A 10578-nucleotide genomic window follows, 5' to 3' on the forward strand; every position below is an offset into this window, starting at 1 on the left:
ACTTCTACTTATTGTGTTTTTGTTGTTTTTATCTTGTTTTACTCATACAATTAAACTCTATTTTTGTAACCAGGTGTGGTGTCTTTTTGTGTGGCGGTTTCACTGTTTTATTGTTTGAAATGTTGCACGGATACTTTACACATTGCCTCTTAAGTTATCTGACTTACCCTGTCTAGGATTATGGTTCCTGCTTGGACAGGGTGCATACCTCTGCAAACCAGAAACCCAATTTCTAACAGGTTGGGTGTGGCAAGACATTTTAGGTGATATTTTGACATTTGAAGCCTGGCATTGATGGCTCTGCCAGTTTACTATGACTAAGGCCAGCGGTGGATGACATAGGTGGTTGTGCTTGAGAATGTAAAGACTGGGAATCAGCATATGGTTTTTGGGTCTTGCCATTTGACGTGGAAGTGTGCATACAAAGGCAGTATCTAGGTATTTGATTGTGCATCTCTAGAACATCAAGGCTCCACTCCTGATGCATCATGGCAACACCTTACCTGATATGTGGGTCTTTGAGTAAAACAGAGTTTTATTTACTTTAGTAATGTAAGGTCAGATATACTAAAGCATTTTCCAGTTGCATACCTTGCGTTTCGCAAAAGCATTAAGTTTGCACCACAAAATCCCTATTTGTAATGTACAATACCCGTTTTACGGGTTGGTAAGTTGGTAAATGTTTCCGACTTGTAAAATGGACTTTGCGACCCATACTGAATCGCAATTTGGTAAGGGCATTCCTTCAAAATTGTGATTTTAGAATCTGTGTATCAATGGTTTGCTACTGCAAATGTGGTCGGAAACCATTTATTGGTTAACCAATTCGCAAAGGATAATAGGTCCTCTTGGGACCTCTTCCCCTTTGGGAATTGAGTTGGCAGTCTCAAGTGGAGGAGGCAGTGGTACAGGATCACTGCCTGCCTCCTTTGAAGTTATCATTTGAAAGCAGTGTTGGTTCGTTTAAGGAACTCAGCCTGCTTTTTAAAAAAAAAATGGGAATTTGGGAAAATCATTAGGGAATGCTAACAGAGGGATGGTGTTCTGCTATCCGTTGCAGGCCACCATCCCTGTGTTTGCAGGTAATCCCAGAGGGTTAAAAAGTGCGAACTGCCCGTTGTCTATTAATTAGGCAGGGTGTTCTGAGACCCCTTTCAAATGGTGGTTTTGCAACCCAATTCAATAGTAGATAAGTTATTTTGCAAAAATCCAATTCAACTTGCAAAAACGTGGTGCACAATTTGCAGCCTCTTTCTGTGCGTGCAATCTTAGTACATCTATCACTTATTTTAGTATTTTATCAATCATCGACTTTAGTTGAACATAGGTGGTCATGAAGTTCAAAGGTCACGTGACATCACGTCCTGCCGTTAAGTCTGGGTCAGAGGTCCCTGCAATGCCTCTACTCATGAGCTGATGGGGTTAGGAGAACGTCTGGCTGGGTCATAATGCACAGGATGATGCTGATATTATGGTTAATTTCCTTATTTTTCTCAGCTTTCAATGTGGCGCCTATCCCAATCATTGCTTGTGCAAGCACATTAAATAAAACAAGGACAATATGGATGATTGTATGTGTCTACAAGAAGCGTTTTTGTTGTGATGAAAGTGACTGCTGATGAATATAGCCTGACAACTTCTTTTACCTTTAGATTTATATCAGGATTTACATCCGAGACCTTGAGCGTGTGAAGATGGGCGCTGGAGGCCTGCCAGAAAGGAAGAATCTCACCAATGCCAAATCAGATCTGGAAAGCATTTTAAATATTTGTCCTTGTCTCAAAACATACTTGGATATGGGCCAGGTAAAAACAGTGCTGTCTCCTGTTTTCCCTCTGTTATGTGTATTTGTAGAGTGTGCAACTCACAAGGGGGGAGCCAGGTCTTCAGTATTGTTTGGACCACAACAACTGAGGAGGCAGCTCTAGTGTAAAGGGGCAGGTCGTTCCAGGCTTTGGGAGCAAGGTAGGTGAAGGCTTGACCTCCGGCTGTTGTTCTGCACATGTGGAGAATGTGTGCAAGTAGCAGTCCAGCTGAGCAGAGGTGTCTGGTTGGTGTGTGGAATTTCTGTGTACTCTTCCATTCTTTGATTTGTCTTTTTCCTTTTATTCTACCTTCCTTCTCTCGATCATTATTTTTTTTTCCATCTTTCTTTCCTTCATTCCTTCTGTTGATCTTTTCTTTTTATACATTAATGAGCCAACATTCCTCACTTCTTTCCTTCATTTCTTTTTCATCCATCCACATTTCTTTCCATCCTTCTGTCCTTCCTTCCTTTAACCTGTCATCCACCCATCATTATGTTTCTTGTCTTCTTTCTTTAAGCACACTCATCTATCCAGCCACACATTCATCATCTCCTCTCCATTCATCCATCATTTCCATCACCCCATCTTCCTCTTTCCACATTCTCTTAACCATTTGTTCTCGCACTCCACAGCACCATCCCACTATCCTCTTGCAGTGGTTATTTACGTGATTCTGACTGGATTCTCCAAGCAAAAAGAAATATATATTTTATGCTAATCAGAACTGTCATGTGGCACCCAGTCTCTGCTCAAGCTGCTAAAGTGGAGGCAGGGGGGCTTCATGAGCTCCCAGTGTACATTGATGATCCCCAAATCTACCTCTGAGTGAGCAAATAGTAATACCAACATAGCATCCGGTCTAAACCACATCTCATACTGGATGAAGAAGTACGTCCTGTGCCTGAGTGGTAACAAACTGAGATTCTTATAGAGAGTGACCAAGAAGAGGGAACATTTACATTCTAGTAACCCATATTCCTGGGGATAACTGCAGGGCTTGCTTACTTACAGTGTCTGAAATTTAGGTCTACTCTATTGAGGCATTATATATGTCAGGCCTTACTGAGGAGTGCGTCTACAACATCCTTGGCCAAGACTGAGGTTCTTTGAGTCCTCCAAAAGCCAGAAGCCATTCATGTTTCTCCCACTGTCTGTCACATTACGTACTAAGAAGATGGCAATTTCTTTCACATCCTTCCAATTTTAACAACACATTATGCAGAACAATGCAGATTTTATTTTGCAATTTGGGCAGACCTTTGCACAGATTTACTTACAAAAATGATTCATTTTGGAAACATGTTTAGAATCTCAGGAGCAAAAGCACAATCCTCTCTATTGAGTATAAAGTCCCATAAAACATGGCATTATGTTTTACGTTAATAAGTAACATATTGTACCACCTAGGCATTCTGTTTTTAGCTATCTCATTAAAGGATATCACACTTTTGAATATTCGGAGAATTGAGCCTTAAACTGAGATTCCTCTGAAGTGTGCAATCCCAGTGCAGAGCTTGAGGAATTTTGAATATGAACATATGGCAGGTTTTTCTTAGGAATAGTGTATATGTTGGACTTGGCCCTCTTTGCAGGGTCATCCCCAAACTTTATGTCTTCACCCTCCTGTTTTCTGAATTCGTTTTTGTTGGCTTTAGGATTGGACACACTTTACCACTGCTAGCTTGTGCTGTCTCCTTTAAACATGTTAGAATTTCTTGCACTCAACTGGCACAATCATTTTAGTTGTTAGTCCCTATTATAGTGGTACTTCATGTACCAGGACCTGTAAATTAAATGCTACTAATGGGCCTGCAGTCACTCACTTATGTAGCCCTTTAAACATGTCTCAGGACTGCCAGTGCAGCCTGGGTCTGCGGTTTTAAACTGTCATTTCAACCTGGCCCAAACCTTCCTTTTTAATACACTTAACCCATAGCGAAAGCCCTGATAGCCCAAAAGGCAGGGTGCAGTGTATTTAAAAAGTTGAACATGAACTTTTAATTTTTACATGTCCTGGTAGTGAAAAACTCCTAAATTCGTTTTTCAGTACTGCAAGGCCTACCTCTAGCATACGATAACAATGGGGTTACCTTATTACATTTAATGAGCAGTGACTTCCAATTAGAAGCAGGTAGACAGGTCGAGTTGGTGTATTAAGAGCTGCAATTAAAAGCGCTGTTTAATGATAAAGTCGGATTTGTGGTCAGAATTCTGAAAATGTCACTTTTAGAAAGTTGGCATTTTCTTGTCCGAACCATTTGGTGCCTGGGTCACATAACTAATTGTATCTGGCAATTGGTCTTTAAGCATTGCTCCCAGACATTGAGGCAAAGGGTTGGGCCACTCTGACTTAACGAGGAGGAGGAGCTGTCACCTACCAGACTTGCACATCACAAAGGCTCTGCCTGAGCAATCTCACAAAGGGTTTGTCACTAGTATTTTGTCACCCCTGAAAAGCTGGGGCCAGAGCAGGGAGGAAGGAGATGCCTGGCACATAGGGTGGGGAGACCACTAGAAGCTTGCTCTACTTCAAAGTCGACACTAGGTATAAATATTGGACCCTTAGACCCAACTTTTCAGTACACTTCGGGATCTGTGGACTCTGCCAGTAAAAACGACTACTATGTTGCTGAAAGGAATGCCACTCTGCTGAACTGCAGCCCAGAACGACTGCTGCCCTGCTGCCCTCCTGTCTGGGTGAGAAGGTCTGGACATACATCTCTAACCCAGGACCCCAGCATGACTCCAGGGGCTAGTTGGCTGGCCCCCTGATCAGAAGTGGCAGGCTTGAACCAAGCACCTGGACTCTGTCAGCTGTGAGTCCTGCCCTCCCAGGTGGTGCCACCCCAGTCCTGGAGAGTTGGAAGTGGGCTTGAAGGTACTCTGCCAGGCCCATCTGTAATTCAGAACAGTCATATCTCTTCTGCTGCTCGCTGCATCACCTGTGGAACAGAGGCATTTCCTCTGCTGTGTGGCCCGTTGCAAGGACTTCACACAGCCATTACAGCCCATCGGAACTGCCACTGCGTGATGCATCTCCATGCAAAGACATCGCCACGCCCAATGCAGCCAATCGGAACCGCCGCTGCACGATGCATCTTCATGTGAGGACATTGCATCGCACTTTGCAGCTTCCTGAAACTGCTGCTGCGCAAAAAGCATCTTCTCGACTGGATCTCACATTGCCTGTTGCTGTGCCCCACGTTCTCAATGCGGGGATCTGAATCTCTTCACAATCGGGATGGAGGTATTGTGTTAACGGACCTTAGCGGGTCCCTATAGAGGACCGCATTCCATTCAGATAGGCCTAAACTTCTGACTTTGTACCATTCTGGCACAAATAACCTCAGTTGGCGCGTGGTGCTTTTTGGTGCTGTTTTCTCTGAAATCTTTAAACTTGCATATTTCCTGTTCTATAAGGGCACATTGGAGAAAGTAAATAAGTCTGGTCGAGGGTGGATTAACCAAGATCTCTGTCAAATAGGAGGAGCTTGAGGTCATTTTTGAAGGTTGCTAGGTGGGTGGTTAGACCCAGTAGGGAGGCAGAGTTGCGGATTCTAGGGGCTCTGCCAGAGAAGGACTGATTCATGTATCGTTCTTGTCTGAAGGTGGGGGTTCCAAGAGAAGGGATTGGGCATTTCTGGAATGCCTACTTTCTGCGGAGATTTTCAGTTTCTCATTTAGATAGGAGAGTGAGAAGTGCAGCGCCCTGTGGGTGATGCAAGCGGTTTTGAATTGGGCCTGCGCTTCAATGGGGAGCTATTGCAGTGGTAGCGGGGCAGGGGAAATGTGGTCACATTTCTTGAGACCTAAGACGAAGCATGCTGCAGCATGTAGTGTTGCTGTCAGTGGGCCTGGGTGAACTTTGGGAATGCGTGAGAGAAGGGCAATTTCATATTCTAGTCTAGAGAGTACGAGAGACTGCACCACTGTTTTGAGGTCTTGTTTCGGAATCATTTGTCTGATGCTCCGAAGCTGCCTAAGTAGATGGCGTACACTGTTGACCATGGATGCTATGTGGCTATAACAGTCCGGCAGGCAAGATATAAGGAATGGCTGTGAAATGAAGCAGCAGTAACAGCAAGTCCGCTGACGAGAGAATGAGAGAGAGATACCCTAGCACTCCTGGATCCTGAAGAATATGCCAAAAGCCCACTCTGCGAAGTCCATTTACAACAGCAAGAACTTCACTTACTGACTGGTCCTCTAGAGGGTGAAGATCATTTTTAGTTAACTTCCAGGCAGTTCCCCTTGCAGGTGACCCAGGACTAATTTCCTGGCTCTCAGGGGCGTAACACAAGCCCTGTTGGCACAAGGGGGAAATATCTCTTCAGGGACCCCCAGTCCTCCACCGGGCCCCCATTTTGGCGAAGGGCAATGAATATCTTTGAGATATGGGAGACTCAGGAGCCTCTCATCACATTCTGCAGGGGGTTCAGTCATTTTCAATTATGCCACTGCATGCTTAGCCAGTGAAGGAAAAGGACTCCAACTGCAAGCTACCTACATGACACTGGAGACTGAGTTTCACCAATGGTGTAGAGGGACCGGTATAGTGAATTTTCCTTCAATCTGAAGTCTGCCAAGTGTGAATGTAAACTGCACTGCATTGCATATAGAACATTTAAGGGCAGACATAAAATGCTCCACTAACCACAATAGTATATACTGTGACTGTTATTACTGAATCAGAGAGAGGAAGCAGAAAACTGCAAAATAGATTCCCAACTATTACATCATCCTAATTGTAACTCAGTGCCATAAGCCAAGAGTTTGCATGTTAACCATTTGCTTAGTATCAGTGAAGCTATGGAAGAAAGAGTTTTGAGGACTTTGTAAAATAACTACCTACCTTGGTCAGGAGGATAATAGGGGTTGGGAGAGGTGAGGTGGAGGTAGGAGACCTGAGGGGCAGCGCAGGCAGTGAGGGTCTGCCACCAGCCCCATGCGATAAATCTACATCGGGGTACGATACAGCCTGTGGGGGAATTTGAAGTGGCTGAGTGGCAGTCTATACGTGGGGGAGAGGACTGCCGTTTGGCCACAACAGAATGTCCACTGGGCATCAGTGATAGGGAGTTAGTGTCTACTTCCCAGGCAGTGCGGGCTGCAGGGACTCGCACTGGAGCCATTTGTGCATAACAGAATATAGTCGGGTGACCAGTCTGCGGGGAGATGGGTTAGTTAGCATGTGTTCGTGGGCATGCAGTGTGTGTGTGGGAGGGGTTGGGAATGTGTCATGTATCGTGCAACAGGTGACTCGGAGCTGATGATAGCGGAGGATGGGGTGGCTCAGTGGACGCAAATGGGTGCAGGAAGTGGTCATCAGGGTATAGATCTGCAAAGGTTGTAAGGCCACGCCTGCATGCCCTCACCCCGGCACCCCCGTTCTGCAGCGGCGGCAGTAGGTGGTTGTGCGTAACGGGAACGGAGGTAGCGTACAGGCAGGGGAGTCAGGCACGCCGCACTCCACCATATCAATTTCAGTCTGCGGTGGTTTGTAAGGTTTGTGGAATGCCATGAGAAGGGGGCAGGGCGCTGCGCGGTCCACCTCAACAGCGGGGTTTCGCTGAAATGTAATGGGGTAAAGCCAGAAATGAAAATATTGAGCCTGGGTGCTTAGTGCGTACAGGAACAGTTCGAGCCCCAAAGCCCCCCTGCTGGAACGGTAGGGTGAGTGTCTCCCATGTGATTCTCGGCTGCTTGCCAGCCCAAACCAGAGCAACGAGATTGGAACGCAGCTGCTGCAGGAAGTGCAGTGAATGGGATCTGCATGTGTATGAAGAGGTACAGAAACTTAGGCAATACGACAATTTTTGTGATAGCCATCAAATATATTGGATTTAAATAGATCTTTGTAAGAATAATTTGTCCAGACAAAGTTTTGTTTATTATGTATGCATTTTGTATTAGTGCTTTATAGATTCATTTTACACAAATACGCAGATTGATATATTAGTTGAATGAACTACGCTGTAATATTAATATTACATTTAACAACAAATGAATAAATGCATTCACCTGATGTGTACATTATGGCACCTGTCCAAGGAAACGTAAGGGTTATTAGGCAGGCTGCTTCGTTTCTTCCAGACTATATCGATGTTAGAAGGCTAAGGTTACTGAGCACAATTTTATGTTGTCCAAATCATCCAGAAATTGCTCTGACTAGTTATGAAATTGATTACGTGGGCTCGGCTTTGTTCCTACTGAGAGCCCATTTGTACAAAACTGCTTGTAACTACTTGAAGAACCGGGAAAGGCAGGCTCACCTCTCCCAGCGGTGGAGGGGACACCCTAGGCCTTCAGGGTCTCTTACCAGCAAAGAACACAACAGGCGGAGTCACGACTGATGAGGAAGAGAAAAGTTTTATTAGCAAAACAGATAATAGCTCGAGCTGAGCACAGTGTCCCAGGACAGTCTGAATGACTTTCCTACGGAGGCTGGCTGCTTCATTCTGCAGCGTACAATCTTATATAGTTAAGCTGCCCCCCTTCAGCCAGGAAGCCACCCCTCCATATCTGGCGAACACAAAAGCTTCAAACAGTTCTCCTTTTAACCCGAGAGCATCCTGCTGACGTACATACATTTGATTAGTCTTTCCTGCTTGTACTCCCACTGTCTCGGGAGTATCCTGCTAATACACGGCAAAGTGACAGTTCATTTGTCAAATGTCAGTCTTATCACAGTTGGTTTGATAATTTACGAGGATATCCCTTGCAGGAGGCCCCTGGAATGCGGTGGGAAGAGGTACAGTTCTGTTCGTGCATAATGATAAGAAGGATACAGCTGTGGCTCGGTATCCTGAAAGTCAGCTTGGTTAGATAAGTGAAGAGGCCCAGAGAAGGAAATGGTTTTAGACAAAAACTGAGTTCACAGGGAAGTCAACTTACACAGTTTAAATGAAGAGTCAGCTTTGTCGAGCACATGGCAATATTAATGGAATACGCAGAAATAAAGTCTGAGGCAAATACATCTCGGATTATTATTTAACATACTCCACTGCACAACATGTGAAAGTCAGTGTGTGCCTCATCTGAGAACCTTAATAATTCTGAGTTTAGCACAGAAGATAAAAGGTCTTCAAATGTCGATGAATAAGAATTGACACTTACAACGTAGAAGAGCATCTTAATTCTAAATTATCATTTCATTTGAGATTTGCTCACTTTTACAATTTAGAGGCCTAGTACTCTTCACAATAGAATGTGTTCTCTTAGCTCACTAGTGAGACATCCAGGCTCTATGAAATGCTTAATGTTAACAGTGATTTTTATCCGAGATGGCTCAGTATCTTAGCGTTGTTAAGAAAGTTTTGATGGATTAAACTCTTTGTGTCTTACAGTAATTCATGTCTTATGTCTTTGAAGGTCTGTTACTACATGGGTGTTGATGCCATGCAAGAACAGTTCCTGGTGGATGAAAACGCACTGAACGATGCACTGGTGTTCTTTGCCAAAGCTTTGGAATTTGATCCTGGAGACACTTTGCCTGAAATACAGCTCCTTCGAGGAAAGTGCCTGAGGGTTAAAAGTGAAGAACTGAATGCGATTGAGTGCTTCAAGCGAGCAATAGAACTGGACGACGTTGGGTCCTCACACACTGAGAGCTTCAGGTGTCTGATGGAAACTCTTCTCACTATGTTTAGTCAAAAAAGGATGACAGCAGAGACTTTGATAAAAGAGGTTGACGTTTGGGTGAAAAAGGCAGAGGAGAAGTACCCAATGGTGCGCGTCCGTCAGGAGCTACAAGTGGTTTGTAGAAATCACACAGTGGAGATTGTCGAACTTTCCAAAGCAATGATCGCCATGGGGAAAATGGACCTAGTGAAACTATTGCTGGACACAATGAAAATTGACTTCAGAAAGCGTAGGCTAAGTGATCGAGCAGCATCATTTTAAAAATTAGCGTGCAACCAAAGTATCAAATTATAAAATATTAATGTATTAAAAACATGGATGTTGTTGATTGAAGTGTGCTTATAAAGTTGAATCAAAAACAGCAGTCCACAGAAAATGCCTTTCATCCAGCGTCTTACACTTTCAGCAGGTGCTTTCAATTTTTGAGGTGGGTGATTCAGTTATTACATGGCTGTGATTAAATGAAACTGTGATACAACCCAGCTATAAATCTAGCTCCCCATGTCAGTGGCGGTCCCTTTCTTCATAAGCAAAAAACCTTGCATCTAGTGATTTGTCAACCAGTCAAGGTCTGTGGCTGTGCTGCTTTTCTATTTCAACCGTAGCTTTGCCTTCAGCGTTAGCCTCCAGGTTGTTTATGTGTCCTTTGGTTCTTCACATTCTGGTCATTGGGAGTTGCTTTCCCTGTTCTTTCACTCGATCAGAATATGGCATGACTGTCTAGCTTGAAGGGATGCAGGGTTTGTGGAATGCACCCCAACGTTGTTGGCTCTCAAAAACATGCATATTTCCTTTGGGGGCCGTATTCCCAGTCACTTTCTGCAGCTTTTAAGTGCAAATCACACAAAAATGGTAAATATGTTGCCTACTTTTTGGACAGTGTCTGGTACTTTATTCTGAATTTCCAGAGAAAACCTTTCTATTATAAGAACTCTGGACCACTGGCAGCAGTGGGGTAAAAAGGTAATGATTGGAGAAAGAAGGGCACAACATCTGCTTGAGGTTTTGTTTTTTTCAGGTCAGACCCACTTCCCCCATCTATAAGATTACCTTTGCTGGGTCACAATCTGCAAGGTAGAGTGACTATACGTTAGTACTGGCTTATTTATAATAACCAAATATAGGCCCT

General features: G+C 44.2%; 1 protein-coding gene across 1 annotated transcript in view; it reads left to right on the forward strand.

Moving 5' to 3' along the window:
• The window catches only part of TTC22 (tetratricopeptide repeat domain 22), a 122423-nt gene extending 112659 nt beyond the window's left edge, over positions 1-9764 (forward strand). The window contains exons 6-7 of the mRNA XM_069232615.1: positions 1653-1805; positions 9180-9764. Of these exons, the coding sequence (XP_069088716.1) occupies positions 1653-1805; positions 9180-9710 (684 nt within the window). The 3' untranslated portion in view covers positions 9711-9764. The remainder of the gene's footprint in view (positions 1-1652; positions 1806-9179) is intronic.
• Positions 9765-10578: the final 814 nt, after the last annotated feature.

This window comes from Pleurodeles waltl, chromosome 4_2 (assembly GCF_031143425.1).
Source record: "Pleurodeles waltl isolate 20211129_DDA chromosome 4_2, aPleWal1.hap1.20221129, whole genome shotgun sequence".
In the NCBI taxonomy this organism is placed as follows: domain Eukaryota; kingdom Metazoa; phylum Chordata; class Amphibia; order Caudata; family Salamandridae; genus Pleurodeles; species Pleurodeles waltl.